This window comes from Chelmon rostratus, chromosome 2, assembly GCF_017976325.1.
Source record: "Chelmon rostratus isolate fCheRos1 chromosome 2, fCheRos1.pri, whole genome shotgun sequence".
Taxonomy (NCBI): domain Eukaryota; kingdom Metazoa; phylum Chordata; class Actinopteri; order Chaetodontiformes; family Chaetodontidae; genus Chelmon; species Chelmon rostratus.
This window is the reverse complement of record NC_055659.1, coordinates 22,240,655-22,257,691: the sequence shown is the minus strand read 5'-3', so window position 1 is coordinate 22,257,691 and position 17,037 is coordinate 22,240,655. Positions and strand designations below refer to the sequence as shown.

General features: G+C 42.2%; 2 protein-coding genes across 3 annotated transcripts; one reads left to right on the top strand and one right to left on the bottom strand.

The window, feature by feature from the left end:
- Positions 1-311: 311 nt before the first annotated feature.
- ube2r2 (ubiquitin-conjugating enzyme E2R 2) lies at positions 312-6,782 on the bottom strand. The gene is made up of 6 exons (XM_041949175.1): positions 6,201-6,782; positions 5,658-5,847; positions 3,417-3,503; positions 3,191-3,288; positions 1,860-1,994; positions 312-1,747 (listed from the first exon to the last, which is right to left on the bottom strand). The coding sequence occupies exons 2-6, from the start codon at positions 5,832-5,834 to the stop codon at positions 1,462-1,464; spliced, it is 783 nt and encodes a 260-aa protein (XP_041805109.1). The 5' UTR covers positions 5,835-5,847; positions 6,201-6,782; the 3' UTR covers positions 312-1,461.
- Positions 6,783-8,202: 1,420 nt separating this feature from the next.
- Positions 8,203-14,827, top strand: ubap1 (ubiquitin associated protein 1). Of its 2 annotated transcripts, none has more exons than XM_041952557.1 (7): positions 8,203-8,339; positions 10,842-10,890; positions 11,402-11,526; positions 12,099-12,923; positions 13,058-13,216; positions 13,745-13,846; positions 14,058-14,827. In XM_041952557.1, the coding sequence occupies exons 2-7, from the start codon at positions 10,851-10,853 to the stop codon at positions 14,196-14,198; spliced, it is 1,392 nt and encodes a 463-aa protein (XP_041808491.1). In that variant the 5' UTR covers positions 8,203-8,339; positions 10,842-10,850; the 3' UTR covers positions 14,199-14,827. The 2 variants fall into 2 exon arrangements, with proteins under 2 accessions (XP_041808491.1, XP_041808500.1); XM_041952566.1 differs by having other exon boundaries at positions 8,203-8,344.
- Positions 14,828-17,037: the final 2,210 nt, after the last annotated feature.

Sequence of the window (17,037 nt, the reverse complement as noted above, 5' to 3'; positions counted from 1 at the left end):
ACAAGCTGGCCAGCTCATCGATTGGTTAATGAGCCAAACAAACAAAGTGTCCATTAGCCAGACTGTCTGAGCCATCCCAGATAATACAAGGGACATGTCAGGGAGGACAGAATGTCAACCAACTGAACAAAAGAAGGACATAAAAAGCAGCAACAAGTGAAGACGCGGTGGGTAGACCCAATCGTTTAACACAAACCCAAACAATCTGACATGAACTAGCCGGACGAAGAGCCAGCCAGCTACAGTGGAGTTCAAGAGACCACCACAAGGACAGTTTGTTTTCATCATTTATCAAACACTAAGACAATGCATTTAGGCTTTTTTTTTTTTTTAGTTAGGACTCCCGGTTATTTACGACTGATACCTGTACTTTGTATCTTTGGGAAATGCTTGTAAGTAATTGAAATACTGGTATATGTGATTGGAAGATCTAAAATGTTTGTCTCACCATGTATGCAGTATAATTCAAATATTAACACATGCATGTTCCTACACGATGCTGATCATTATGGTCTTTTCATAAGTAACTGGTAACAGTTACTGGACTCCTATTAAAAGGCTGGTGCCAGGAGGGACTACACAGACCTAGAGATGGCACCGTGGTATAAAGCCAACATCTTCAGGAGACAGAACAGCAAAGACAACAAAGAAAGCCCTCCTCCAGCTGACAAAACTACAGCCACAAGACCAACAAACTGTGGCAGTGACCAAACCACTTCTTTAGTGGCACAACAAGCGCGATGGTTTAGAACGGGCTGAACGGTACTGAAATTTCACTGTTGAAGACACAAAAACTTCATGGTTGCAACCAAACACTGTGTGTATGTGAGGAGCTGATTGCATGTAAGAGTGTAAGGGTGTAAAACTAGAGTTAAACAGGAAATATTCAATAGTGGGGATGTTTTGCCTTGTCTGGAGTCCGTAACTTGCACATGATAAATCATGCACTGACCCATAGAGTAATACCACCCTACTTCAAACAGTGTGGAAGAAGATGGTTGTCGTCCTCCTCAATGGGCACATTTAAAAATGACAAATATAACATTAAAAACACTCTGGGGGTGCTCTCAAACAGCGCTGGAACAATTTCAGTTCTCAAACTGTGCAAAACATCTGATGCCGGACAGAGTGCAAGCTGTAATTAAGGCAAACGGTGGAAACACCAAATTCTGACTTTGAGTGAAGACAGTACGAACAGACCTTTGCTAAAAACCTTTGTAAGAGCATCTGAGAACTATCTGACCAATCATTTGTATTAGTTTAATAAATGATGAAACGTTTTTGGCAGTAGACCACTGACCCCACTGTATGTGCAAACACACACACGCACACACAGAAACACACTGAAAATTGTAACGCAACACATAAAAGTAGGAGGGTGGTGGTGGTGGTGGTGGTGGTGGTGTTGAGGGTGGGGCAGGAGGGGGGGGTGTTGGCAGGGAGGAGTTATCATCCAGATCATCACGAGTCTTCGTTGCCAGAGTCGTCCTGGTTGTCGTAACGTCTGGTGGACGTCCCACCGTCCTCCACGGCGCTGATCGCCCCGGCTTCACCTACGGACTCCATCTCGCTCTCGTCCTCCTCCTCGTCCTCCTCTTCCATGTCGTCGTCGTAGAGGTCGTCATAGAGGAGGTCTGAACTGCTGTCCTGGGAGGGGACCCTGGTCTGGACGCAGTACTCCGCCAATGTGGTCGGCACCTTGACGCCATCGCGCTCAGCCTCCGCCGCTGTCGACATCACCTGCTTCCTGTGGGCCAAGACAGGAACAAAGTCAAAGTCAGTGTGAGACAGCTTCTCTGTCAGCACAATGGACATTTGTCTGTATGTAGGTGGGTGAAACACCCAACACTGTGTATTACCTGATAATCTCTGCATATTCCTTGTCCTTGCCTTTGCTGTCCCTCCATTTGCGAAACATGACAGATGCATCCACGTTGGCCGGGGAGAAGGTGTTGGGCTCATTGAGCAAAGAGATCACACTTAGCAGGATAGTCCTGATGATGAAGGAACAGCACACAGACAGAAAATGAGGACGCTCCAATATCTGATCCTGTCGCCGTGTGAAAGAAAAGCCCTGCTCAGGCTTTTTGAAACTGTAGCGTGCTTTTTCCCGGCTCAGACGGAGGCGTTCGCTCACCTCTTTCCCTTCGTGGCTCAATTACATGCTGCACCCAGTCTGCTCAGGCTTTCAAACACAGACTCACCACCTTACCGCTAGTCCTCCACAAAACTCCTGCTGACATGTTAAATTTCAAAGAAATTCTGAAAGCTGACCAGTGCTGTCTTGTTCTTAAGATGTTACACAGATCAAAGTGAGGCTAAAGCTGAACCAGTAATTCACACCGTTCTGGATTTGCTGTATGAAAATTACATGTGATCCACGCTGTATGTATAACCACAGGATGTTTCATGTTTTCTTTTTATATGTTCTTTTTGTAGACGACCAAGGTGAGTCCTCAACCTTACTTTTTAGCGCTTTCACACATGGTTCCTGGTAAATTACCTTTTAGGCACTGCTAGTGATTTTCACTACTCACACACGCAGCAATATTCAGGAACATTTCCGTTTTGTGCCTTTTCACACATGCCATGGCAATGCTGGAATATAGGGGGGTCATGGACAGTCCGAAAGATGGTTATGGAAGCCAACTGCCATAAAACTCCTGATGTACATGTGCGCAGCAGAAGATGACTCATTTCCAGGAACATGGCGGGTGAGGAGCTGTTTTTGTCCGGTGCAAATGTTAACGTAATGTATTTAATATTCAGAAGTTTGCAAGACAAGTAATGTATTTTTGTGATCTACTAACCGTGAATGAGTTACACATTCAAATACCTCATCAGTGGAGTCTTGTGACTGGTTTGGCCCAGCAGTGGTATTGCTTTCATTTGCAGTCGTACCAGCATTTTCCGTGAAATGTTACCAGGTCTTGAAGTGGAAAATTGGCCATACAGACTTCCCTGAATATCGAGCCCTACTCCCATTCACACATGACCCCATGCAGGAAATGTTCCTGAACATTCCAGGGAGAGACTACGTGTGTGAAAGGGGCTTCAGACAGCAGGGAGTAAGAGGATTCAAATCAGGGACGTCGCAATTATGTTCTATTAATTCTAAAGAGACAGCATGCCTGCGCTGTAGAATGCGTCCAAGTGTATACAGAAGCAATGGTTGTGTAGCAGCGATTACCTGACATTCTGGGTGGGGTTCCACCTTTCAGAGGGTAACTCCCCGCTCTGAGGGTCATCGACAGGAGGGTGCAGGATGGAGATGCACACATCTCCGTTCTGGAAAGATAAAAAAGAACACTGTGTAACATCTGTCACAAAGACAGGAGGACAGCTATCTGAAGTGGCATGATAATGGCTACAAAAAGTGCGTAAAAACATTCAATAGCGAATACAACATGTTTTACCTCGTAGATGTTGGGGTGCCACATCTTGGTGAGGAAGCGGAAGGTTGGTGGGGAGTACGGGTAGTCAACTGGGAACTTGATGTGAGCCTAGGAGAGCAAACACAGTCAACTCATGTTTTACAGACAGCCAAGCTCGACTTCCGTTGTGCTAAGTTTAATTCGAGCCTTATGGAGAGACCCCAGGGAGGTACGAGCTGGTGTTTTGGAGGTTTGTGTAGCACACTGATGTGGAAAAAACACTTCATATATCTAAATAAACAACACTCATATAACTTTGGAAGACATTGTAAGACATCCTTTCTCTGGTGGGGAGACAAGTCAAATTCTTCCTTCATGCTTCCTTAAACAATAACGAAGTGAAACAACATGAAATAGCGACGCCTGGCAGGTGTCTCATGGAGATCCAAGTTGCTATTAACTTAAAGTTAAGGACAGCTGTCCAGACTGGAGTGATAAGACAAACTGGATTCTGCTTACTCTTCAAATCAAACTGTAATGTTGCATAAAAAATATGCTCTCTTGACTGACTTGTCTGGCATCACAAATTAACTTTAACCAGAAAGAAGCTTCCTGGACAACAGAGAAATATATCACACATTTAACCACGAGACAACCGTGAAGCAGCTGACATCGATGTTAATCTAAAATAGAGCTAGACATTAGGTGGCATAAGAGTTGGTGCTTTGGGTTCTGTGTTTGCTTTCCAAAGTATTGCGCAATTCTCTACATGAAAGGCTTGTAGGCTTGGGTGTGTGTAACACCACCCCGGCTCTCACTGAACTGCTACCGCTCAGATAGGACTATCATTGCTCCACAACAAGTCTGTACACTGGCACAGCATCGGGACAATAAGAACATGCGTCATGACACACAGACACAAGTTTCAATGTTCAATATCTACCACTTACCATACTGACAGATAGACACATACCAAAACATCCTATCACCGTCCCAAATGCATGACTGCTCTTTAACTCACTGCACTACAGGAGCCACGCTGGGCTCACAGAAACAAAGTTCCAGTTACACCCGCGCCAAAGCATAACAGCTAAGGCATTCCTTTCTGCAGTATACAGACTCAGCAAGTTCATCAGAATTATATTTATTCATGTAATTATGTGGGTGTCACAGTAGCTCAGGGGTAAGCACCGTTTGCCTTAAAGCAAGAAGGACGTGCATTTTTATGCATTTGAAAGTTTGAAAGGCTCTCTGTTACATGTTGCATGTCTCTTTTAAAGACATGCAGGTTAGCTAAACTAGAAACTCCAGCTATGGCACATACTGCACATCAATCTGTCCTGAAAGAAGGATCCCTCCTGTGTTGCTTTGAGCTCTCTCCCATTTTCCCCCCTGTTTTTGTGTGTGGAGATTTTCCTGATCTGACTGCAGAGTCTAAGGACAGAGGGTTAAACATTATAGGTTGCAGACAATAAAAGCCCCCTGAAACAAACCTGTGATTAAAGGCTATATGAATAAAATTATTTGACAATAGACAACATGGATCTCACTGTAAGGACAAAGCATAATGTAATCAACACTGGACAGCTGCAAGAGTAGACTACGGCAACGCCTGTTCTGTATTATTTTGGCATTCCTGGAAGGCTACAGCATCATCTGCATTGCCCCAACTTGAATGTGGGCTCTGACTGCACCGCATTTTCTAGATGTTTCACTGAATAAGTAGCATGAAAGAAAGGAAGATGAGTCTCATCATGCCCTTCTCTCTTACTCTTTCTCTGTGCTGAGGTGCCATTTATATCGGTCTCACAGCTAAAAATAGCCATCTGAAGCACAACCATCATAAAGAGAGGGGGAGAGGGCTAGACAAGGAGAGTGGAGGGACGGGGAGAACGCCTAAAAAACAGAGAAATATAAATGGCTGCCTGGAAATGCTTTAAAACTGAAAATTCTTAGACCAGTAAAGGTGAGCCAGGTCATTGCAGGATTATTGTAAAAGTGCAACAGTCATTATAATTAGACTTTATTTGGTCTGACACTTAGGGTGCAAACATTCACTGTCTGTGAACAAGCTGGCTGTTTTCCAACTTTCAGCAATCTCCTATATATCCTTTTAGGAAGAAAACTTGCCCAAGAGCACAGTTGCACTGAATACATAATCCTCCACTAGTGAACATATATTAGAATCATGAATGTGTCTCATCAGCCAAACACTGTGCCATGTTTTGACTACTCTGAATTCATAATTTCCTGCCCCTATGGTATGAAAAAGTTCTGTCTCACCTTAAAGTAGCCTCCCTCATACAGGGTGTTAGGGGGCCCGAAGATGGCCACTTCCCAGTTGTAGAGGTCAGACTCCTCCACCAGAGTGATGCGGAAGCCCTCCACCGGCTGCTCCTGCAGAGACTTCAGCTCCATCATCAGGGCCTTCTGGGAACTAGGGGTAGCCTGGTGGGCCATGTTAATCCCACTTCTGACACCGGTGGCCAGGTGAAAGGTAGGCGGATATGGCGAAGTGGGAAATAAAAAGGATGCTCTTAATGACACTGTCAGGATTAAATTTCACACAGTTTACATTTCATAGTTACTGTTGACACTGCAGCAAACACCTTCAATCCGTTAGCTCTGATTGTATTTTTTCCAGATCACGCTAAGATAAAAGAAACGGCAAGCCTGAACAGATATTAACGGTCCTTCTGGTAAACTGACCGCCACATTAAGAATTCAAACAAAAACAGGATATGTGGCCTGCCAAGCTAGCTTAGGTCAGTGCTTTAGTTCGCAGGCCCTTTATGGACAAAAGCAAAGTTAATAAAAAGTGTTTACCTCTCTCCTTGCACTGTAATATGTATTCGTTTCGTTACAGCTGAAACCTGGAAGGTAAACTCATTGGTCGTCCATGTTAGCCTGGCTATGTCTTGACAAAGAGACAGTGACAGGAGCAGTGGATTTTCTGCTAAAGCCTATGGCTGGTCCTCGTGTTGTGTTTCCGAAATTCTTTGTGTGCCAGTGTTGACAGTTGACATGGAGCTAGTATCAGTGTAAGTCACGCTCTCCTGTGGATCATTCTTGGGCTCAGAAGAGGAAACCCGTCCTCCCTGACATCTCCCCGTGCTGCTGGTTCGGTTCGGGCTGGCGCTCAGCTGATCCCTGCTTGTTTATGTTTGTTTATCTGCTCTCTGGCAGTCTCAACTTCTCCACACGTCAGCTAAACCCCTACCGAGCAACTTCGTTCAAAAGGAACAGCTTTCCTGCTCCTTACGTCCCCTACGGCACAGTGGCAGTGTAAATGGCTAAGAGATTCGAGCCTACCGTCGCGAAAAGGACAGTAAGTGAGAGCTTTACACTCGCGAATTACAGTGGATTTCATCGATTTTTATTTTCCTCCCATCGGTGCTTCCGGCTATCATTGCGCGTGTCTGCAGACGTAATGCACGTACGGGTCTGAACGTGACGTGCGCGCACCCAATGTCGAGTAAAAACATAAACTACAGTTAAGACGTTCACAGATGTGAACATTATTATTACCATTAACTTTAACCATATAAAACTGCGTGTACACATTGATGAGCTAAATGGCACAGCCGCCAAATGTTACCATTCATTTCATGTTTCTCGTCATTTAAGTTGGACTACATTGTTGCTTTTAATTTTCATGATGTTGGACCTTAAACATCTGCTGTTTGACTTAAAGACTAGGCCCATGGTTTCTTCAGAGGTGTCATATTGCTTTACTTTGTAAATAAAGAATTCATTTCAGATCATGTACTTTGGGAAGACCTACGTTTCACAACATTTTACAATTATATGTTTTTTTGGTTTTTCTGTATTAAATTAGAAGCACTGTTGTCCTTTGTTTTCATTCATTTGTTTTATGGAAAACTGGATTAACACTTGAGGTATGCTGCTATAACCTCTGGTTTTCAGTTCAGACAACAATGAGTTGCTTATCTGAACAGATTAGCTTTGTCCCATGTCACATAATCTTTATACCCAAATTGATTAAATCATTAAGTGTACTTCACTACTATTATTTTGAAATTAAAAGGTATTTTGAAAGTTTCAACGTTTATCTCTGACTATGTGGTGCATGATGTTTTAAATTAGCTAACTTTGGTTAAGAATTGGGAGTAGAGCTAGGTCGTTAGTTATGGCTATTTCAAAAATAATAATAATACAACCACATAAATGTACATCTGTCTCTTTGTAAAATTGGCTGTAACATTAGCAACAGGAAATATACATTTCATAACATTACATTACAATTATCATCATAATCGTCATCATTGTCGTAGTCGTCATGGTCATCATCATTGTCATAGGTCAGTATCTTGCTGTTTTTCTAACAAACATTATAAAAAAAATCACATGCAATTCAAATGAATAAACGTTGTCATCTGCAGGTCTGAGTGAAAGAAACAAGTCAAATCTGTCCTAATTTTCATTAAAAACATGTTTAGATTTGTATATATGACCACACTTTTACTTAAATTTGTATTTAATATTCTCGCGCAGAAGCCCATTCATAGTAGTTCTCTTTGCCTTGAGTAAAGTTTTGTGCATGCTCCTTGTTCTCATGCATCAGATTCAGGAAGCTACAAATGCATTCTGTCGCCCACCTACAAGTCCAGTAGCAATGTGATTAAAATCAATCAAATAATAAAAAAAACATTTGGCATCAATGAAAGAGGCAGTGTTTTGCTACCTTTTCTTTAAAACAGTTACCATGTAAACAGCAGCGACTCGCGCAGCTGGATGGAGTTTGCCGATGTTCTGACGTCACGTAGGTGAGTGACGTCAGACAGGAACCAGTGGTAGAGAGCTTGACAAATCAAGATGGCGTCCCACGCTGAAGCAGGAAAGAGATGTCATAAATAAAACTCATTCGGAGAATAGTTTCAATTTGAGTGCCACCTCGACAAGACGTCGTTTGGACTTTGACAGAACAAGACTGAGCAGATTCAGGTGAGGTGAGTGTGTGTTTCTAGGTGGGCTCAGTTTTGGTTCAGGGGCGGTGGCAGGGGAGACAGCGGGCTATCCTATCCGGCCACATAACATTACATCCAGGCCACTGGCGAAGCTAAGCGTATTAGCATGAACGATAGCTTTTCCCAAAAAACATTAGCTAGTTAGCGGCTCGTGGTAATTGTAAGTGAAGTCATTTATTCGACCGAAATATTCCGGTAATACCGACTAATGGAATATCCAACGCTGACTTCTTAGCCAAACTGTCACTTTATGTTCGCTGTTAGTGCGTTGAGCTAGGAGTAACCAAAGATAGTCATGACTTAGCTTCTTGCTAATTGACGCTATTATAACTCAACAAATGCTAGCTAATGAATATATCGTACTTCAGTGCGCCTGGTAGCTGTATTACGAACCACATAGCTTGAACAGATAGCTGGAACCCATGAAGTTGCTATTTTATCGTTAATGCGAAGGACTACAGTTACTGCGATCCTTCCTATGTCGTTTTGAGTTGACGTTAGTAAAAGTAACGTTGTTTCAGCTCCCCCTCAGTAAAATAATCTAATTCCCTCTACGAGATATACTCTGCTGTTGTGGTTGTCACTGATATCGGGAATATTAGTACGAATTTGACTCAACTGTACACTATTGCAACGTGTACTGTACACCGTGAGTACTATCTAAGTTGTTGAAATAGTTAAGGGAAACAACAACTTGTGTAAGCGTTATATCATATCACCCTCAAGTAACGACTGGTTACGGAATTAATATAATTTAACTTAACGCTTTAGAAGTCTGAAAGATACCTCCTTGTCACGTATGTCCCATTTCCACAAATGATTCACCAGAGGGGTATGATCAAGTATTTTAACCCGAACTCAAAACTGGGGCTAATGGGCGTGTACAGCTCCTAAATTAGTGTAGTACAAGTATTCTGCCTGTAGGTTGCATTTTGATAATGATATGTCCTGAATTATAGATTTCCATGTGTGCTGCTAATCACTCTCATTACTCCCTTGACGAGTTTAAGGCCTTTTCTGACCAGCTGCTGCTAATATTCAGCAGCAGCTGATCAGAAAAGGCACTTAAAGAAGAATAAAACTGCCTCATTAAGTGCCTTCTAGTAAAACTGAAACTGAGTAACAATACACAGTAGTCACTTAATGAAGCAATTTTCCCTGTAGAGACTGAGTGATAGCAGGGTCTCTATGTCCAATACCATGCGTTTACACCCTTTCACGCTAGAGATCAACTTCGACTGTACCATAATGAATCACATTAGACACACATTATTGGTCTCTCTTTGGTAGCTTTTTTTTTATGCGTGACTATATTAATGTCTCAGTGAGTTAAAACATCATTAGAGCTGCATTGAGCAATTCCAGAAAACTGGGCCACAGACAGACTATAAAACAAACTCACTGAAGCAGAGCAGTAAACACTCTCATAATTTGAGAATCAGTTGCTTATGGCTAATGTGTTAGTAACCTGTTGGCCACCTACATGTGTCCAGTCAACAAGAGAGCAATATCTGGTCATTATGCTTGTCATTTGAACCCAAGACCTATATCCACCTGCCTGTGAGCATTGGTTTAATCACAATTTTTGAGAAAGTTATATATCTGTCTTTGGCTTTTGGGATGTTCAAGTTTCTTCACCAGTCATTAATTTTCTTTGTGTCAATCCTTTTTTGTGCTATGTGGATTGTGTACAGTTGGTGTGTATGATTTTGTTTTGTGGAAATTGCTGGCTTTAGTCACATATGGGAGATTGGTAAGATTTGGATTTAATCAAATGAGCTAGTGTATAAATGTAGAAAGCTGAAAGACACAGCTGTAGAGTTGGGTCTTGATTTTCAGTACTGTAGGCAGTACTAGCAAACCAATCATATATCTTTGAGCCATTTGATTCAGTGTTTATTTAAATTTAGTTTATAGGAGTCCTAGGTAATTTTTACTCCCTGTCCCTTTCAGCTGTGCAAGTGGATCAAATCTATCATTTTTTCTACTGAACATCTTTCTACACCAGCACACAGATCAAAGTTCTCTGTTCAGTGGATGTGAAAACAGTGGCTTCTCTGTGTTGATAACGACAGGCATTGTTGCACGGCATGACCAAATAATGGGATTATGTGATTTGAGATGCAGAGCAGCGGAATGTACAAAGCCAGTGGGATAACGAAGAATTTGATTTTGAATAGAAAGAACAATTTGCATTGCCATGTGATTAAGTGTCTTTGCACTTATGCTTTGCTTAAAACTGTTCTGTAGGACCATTTTTTGAGCCCAGTTAAAGACATACTGTAATTATCAGAAACTGCTGAAAACATAATGTCTCAAGACAGATGGAAGAAGGGCTGGGAAAATCCACCTTGGCCTAGTCTGTCTAACCTTTTTACATTGACCTATGGCTTATCATTATCAACTCTCCTTGTCAGCTAAAAAAAAACATGACTGCTGCTCACTAGCTTTACACCTGACGCGCTCATGTCTGTTTCAGAGTCTCTAAATGGCTGCGAGGAAGTCTGGATCAGATGCATACAACAACGGTGAGATGCTATTTTTAATCAGGGTTCATACAGTCTTGAAAGTTTCGAAAATGCTTAATTTTTACTGCTCATTTTGTCAAGGTTAGGAATATGCTCGAATTTTAATATACTCCTTGAAAATTGAAACTCTTTTATTACCATAAATTAAACAATCCCATTGTCATATATTTGTTGTATCCTGGTGTTGAATTGCAAGTATTAGATAATTGTGATCAAAGCATGCAATTAAAATTAATATGAACAGCTGGTAAAGGGGAAAGTGGCAATATACATTGATTGCTATGGGTATAAAAGAATTTTATAAACTTTGCAATTGCATTTATAGTAACAATTTTGATGAGATAATAAAGGCTTTGAAAGCTGTATGCACCCTGTTTAATGCTTTCTTGTATACTTTCTACAGTGATGTTTTGAGTCGTGAGTGAAGTGTGGGTTCAGGGTCTACTAGAGTTTGTACTTCCTGTCTATTCTTCAAATGTATTCTTTTTTGGTTTTGTTCTTTTGTACACAGGACCCATCAGCTACCTTGATGACGTTCCCTTCAAGATCAATGACAAATTCCGCTGCCCAGCCAAAGTGGGGCTGCCTGTCGGTTTCTGTCCACCAGACTGCGGCTCGTTGCTGGTGGACACACAGGTAAGTCAGGTACAGGACAGATGGTGGCTGGTGTTAGCTGTGGTATGATGCCCTTACATGCACCTCTGCAGCATCCTCACAGCAAGGCTTAAGTGTACTGAGCTACAATAATATGGCGCTTATCATGATGAGCCCTGGCCTCACTCCTGCTATGTCAGCATTACATTTTTGGTCATATGTAGTCATGCTGAAGACCAGATAGAAGGCAAAATTTTTAGGACACTCCCTGTGCCTAGTCTATAATGATTTTGATGGGGAGGTGTGGTCAACCACATGCTGTCAATGGGGGTGATCATTTTCTACCAGTAGTTATTTCAGTTGTTGCCAGATGTTTAACATACCTGCTGAAAAAGTTGAAGTACCTTTATTGTTTACAAATTACAGTAACCTCAAATGTTAATTCATATTGTGTGGTACAAGTTCTTTCTATGTTTTATGTTCTTGTTTCTCTTGAGCTGGAGTTGTACCATTTGGCTCTTGTATTCATCATTATTCCTGTTTTCTCTATTACTCTATGTGTCATCCTTGCCCATCACTCCCATTCTTCCTCCCTCTTACAACGGTCTCAACAGTATGACTTTTCTCTGGAGAGACGTAGTGTGCGCTGGGGGGTTGAACTGGCTGAGGCCAGAGCAGCAGAGGCCAGAGCAGAAGAGGCAGCAGCCAAGCATGAGGCAGAGAGCAGGGAGTGTTTGGCACAGGCCCAGGACATTGATGGTGGTGGAGGGAAGAAACCCCAGTCTGCTGTAGAGGACCAGGACCTTCTACCACCGGCATTGAACCCTGTCCTGGCCGGGCTGAGCCATAACGCCATCCTCACTCCACTGCCTGCCCCAAGCCTTGGTCCCAGGAAAACTCAGCCTAGTACTCCCCAGCCTCACAGCCTCAACCTAGCTGACTTTGAGCGGGAAGAGGACCCCTTTGACAAGCTGGAGCTCAAAACTTTGGACGATAAGGAGGAGCTCAGGAACATTCTCCAGAGCCAACCCCAACCTCTACCTCCTCCTTCTGTATCCCCTTCAGAGGTTTCCCAGAGGGGCTCAGCGTCACGTGGAAACAGCCCGTCCCCTCCCAGCACCAACACCAGCCTCACAGCCAAACCTGGCTTTACCCACAAACCCAATGGGTTGGTTGCCTTGCTGGACATGGATAGAGTTGGGCATCCTGCCAGAGTGGGGTTTGACATGGATGATCGACCTTGTAACATCCGCTCTCTCACGTTTCCTAAACTCTCTGATTCTGGTGACCCAGAGCCAGTGAGGTACAGCCCGCTCCCTGCACCCGTTTCTACTCCCAGACAGAACCTACCCAATGGCAGCCCGCCAACCATACCCAAGACCCAAGTTATTGTTGCCCCTGAGCCACCCAGCCACGCCAAGAGTGGTGCACCAAAACTGGTGAGCATGACATTACACACTGATTTATACACTGACTGACTTATCTTGTGCATAGGTTTTGTGGGACACAGTACAGTGATATTAATACTGTACCTCAGGAACCCCATTAATATTTACTCATGTTTTTACAATAGGCCAACCAAGGATCAGGATCTGCGGGTCTGCCATGTGGTGGAGCCCTGCTCAGCATGACGCCCAGTGAGCGCCAGTGTGTTGAAACTCTTGTGGGCATGGGTTACTCTTATGAGGGTGTCCTACGGGCCATGCAGAGACAAGGGCAGAACGTGGAGCAGGTGCGACTTCCTCTTACCCAGTGTGCAGAAATCTCGATTCTTAGCATATTCACTGTCCGACATCCTTAACTGTTCATTGTTTGTGTGCTTGTGTAATTGTATTCAGTCAAGAATCAATGCTGTGCATCTTTAAATAGTATAGTTATGTCCTATTCAACCCTGGTCACAGGATTATGGTTGCTATTAGCAGTAGATGTGGAATAAAAGTAAAAGCAAAATACAACAGGTCCTATGGAGTTGGTGGGCCAGATTTAATTTATACCCACTGGTTTTAAATGATGAACTCACATTGGGTATTACTCACTTATTAGATGTAAGGTACATACAGCGTAAAGAAGACAATAAATTAACCCTACAGAACGTTAAATTTAGTTCCAATCCAAAATATAATCTTTTATTGTCTTCTCAAAATAAAACTAGAAACCTCAGTTTGGTTATTTGTCTTTTATGTGATGCCTAATTTAAGCCTAATTAATGTGATGCTCAGTAGTAGATGCATAACAAACATGTACTTGTTGTTTGTCCAAGGTACTGGACTATCTGTTTGTCCATGGCCGTCTCTGTGAGCGGGGCTTTGATGCAAGTGCAGTGGAGGAATGTTTAGAGATGTACCAATGCTCAGAGGAGAAGGTTTGTACAATTTGTATGGGTAACTGCGCAGCTTAAGAACTTGCACTGTGCTAATATGGAGTATAAGGAGTCAAATCAGAAAACACAGTGTTTAGTCTTTGAAATATGAGTGATACATCTACCGTACCATATCTTTTAGTAATTTAGCCAAAGTTTGTAGATTATATTAATAGATCATATAATCTATTGTATTTTTTTTCGTTTTTCTCAGGCCTTGCAGTTCCTTGAGCTAATGTCAAGATTTGGCGAAATGGGATTTGAACGGGATGCCATCAAAGAGGTGCTGCTGGTCCACAACAATGATCAGGACAAGGCTCTAGAGGACCTGATGGCTCGGGCTGCAGCTAGCTGAGCCAAGCTAACCAGCCACCAAAAGCCCTGCCCAGGGCTTGCCTCCCGCTACTACCCAACACAGCCCCTTTCCTTCTGCCTACCCTATCACACCATGCCCTGCCCTTGCCTTGGCTGTGGAAGGGACAGCTGGGAGACAGTTGTATTTCTCTCTGTGCTAAAACGTATTGTGTCTCAGCACTTCTTAAAGACTGTGTGCCTAGAGTGGAGGGGGTCAAAGTGTAACCATACTTCATGGTGGTGTTTTTTTCCAAGAAATCCTGGGGTTAGGTTCCATGATTTGTCACAACTAGGGTATTTAAGAATGGGAAGAATGTCTGGGCTGGAAAGGAGAAACTGAAAGAATTGGGCTGTGGCTGTTTTGATGCCGTTCTGATTTGCTTCTGCTTGGAAGTGTTCAACTGACTGCAGGCGAAGCTGTAGGACTGAATGCGGAGCAGATGACAGGCTCTGAGCACCTCTCAGAAAGACCAGTTGGAACTCTTGAAACTCCCAAACAACTAAGCTGCCATCTTCCACTGCTCTGTGCAGACCTAGTAAATGGTGGAGGGGATCCGGGGCCTTGAGGAGGCTCTCTTCAAACTGAACCAACTAACAGTACAAGTAAAAAAAGAAAAAAGAAAAAAAAAATCTGAACAGGCCTAGTCGCCAGACAGATAACTCAAGAGTCTCAAGAAGTGCCCTCTCTGCTCTGGTGCCCTGCACCTAGTTCTGTTCTACTTTATTCTTTCATGCATTCATGTCTGTTTTTCTGTTCATTTGGGCACTTTTTCATGTCAATTTGAAGATTCCATTTCTTTGCTTTCTGTTTTAGGAACTGCATAATAGATCCATAGTCATTATAACTCAGAACATAAGAGATACTACTGCCCCAGTAATCTCTTTGACCTGCACTGGAATGGCCTGTTAAAGGAGTGGGGAAAAATGAGGAAAGTTTTTCTCTAGGAAATAATAAGAAATGTCCCAAAACCCACTGGCACTGATGTGTCACGTACTGCACAGGCACACATTTCATAATTATCAACTTATTTAAAATAGTACACTGACACTTTCATTTAAAAATAAAGTTTGATATGATAATGTAAGATAGATTAACTTACAAAAGTGACGCTTTTAACCGTCATGGACTTTCTTTTTGCTGACTGGAAAAGAGTGAGTGGTTTGAAAAAAGAAAAGAAAATGTAAGTGAGGGTTGTTTTGCAGCCACATCTCAGTGCAATAGAGACATTTCATATTGTGTGACTGTTGACTGGCACTTTGAGCCTCAAGTAATTGTTGGGAGATAAGGAGCAGTCTTTGAGCCTTGTTAGAAATGTGGATGTAATGGTTTGATTTCAGTGATTTCTATCATTTATTCTGTTTCTGGAATTCATATCACCAAATCTAATCAAACATGACTTTGGTTTGTTGACTTGTCCACTTTTTTATCGCGTAATATGAAATGAGTTTTCATTTTGATTTTAGGTTTGTTGGCATCCACACAGTCTTAATTACAAAGTTAAAAAAAAGTCAGTCACCACTATCAAAATTATTTTCACATGTTTATTTGGTGTAATTGTTTAAAAGAAGACCAGGATCCTTTATTTTTATAGTTTGTTTCAATGGATTTGGTGAGTTCCACGCTCTATATGTTTAAAAAGCATGTCTGCTCAGTGGCACTGAGGACAAAGATGGCAGAAATTCCCATCATCTCAAAGCTCTGTGGTACTGACTGGGATTTTGAGAGGCATGGTAACAGATTAAGGGCTTAAAATTGGCAAAATGTGACTGGGAGAACTGGCATTTTGCTTGGGGCAGGTCCAGTACTTTGTCCTGTGGTCCACAATTGCAAAAAGAAACGTCCTAAGCATTATATCTATTTTAGACCAACTCTCATCTGACAGACATTCTTAGTGTGGTTTATTGCCAATTCACACACATAATTTTACTTTTGCTAGAAGAAAGTTTCAACCAAGTGTCTGCAGAATGAACAGAACTACTCAAACCAGAAGGATGAGCACATGCTTACAACAAACTTGCAAACATCCTGAAAAACAACCAATATCATCATGAATCTGTCCTTCAGTCCATTTTTGCTCCTTTGTTGCCTGGTGCAGGAAAATAACATGATACAAACAAGGTGCCACGTTTAACCTATTATCCTTATTAAAGCCAGCGTTTTGTCTGATTTGTGCTTGACATTATGATAATCAAACAAATGTTTTCACCCAATTCTCTTTTAATTGCCTTCCTTCTTGATTTACTATGATGAAGAAGAATGGTACACTTTATAAACATATAAGTGGTATTATTGTCGCCTTACATAACTTAAGTGTGGTTTCTTCAATCACACATACAGCATGAAGCAAGTTGATGTCCAGTCCTCTGACAGTCTCACAAATTGGAGTGAATTCAGTATAGTAGGTTCTGGGCCTCCTCCATCAGTGCCTCCTCCCATTTCTGTTACATTCTGCTAGCTGTGTGGGCATGAAATGCCACTTGGTTCTCATTATTTAGGGTATCATGTCAAAGGTTTCTATATCAGATCCACTTCTAAGTCACTGCATCATTGAACATGGGACACTAATGAACATTGGTATAAGGTGGGTGAGGTGAGAGTTCTTTCCCATGCTCCTAAAATGTGTTTTGCAAAATGTTCAGTTTCTTCCCGAATGATTAGGAAAATCCACACAATTAAATGTGCACATCTTTTCAGTGGTGAGACTGTTGATTGTGGCTGGTTTTTAGTTTGACATGAAGCTGATGAGGAAGTACAACTATACTGGTTCTTTTTTTTTGCTCCTCAACAGCAAATGCATTTTTAGTCTCTGTTCAGTTGACAAGACAGCAACAATACAGAT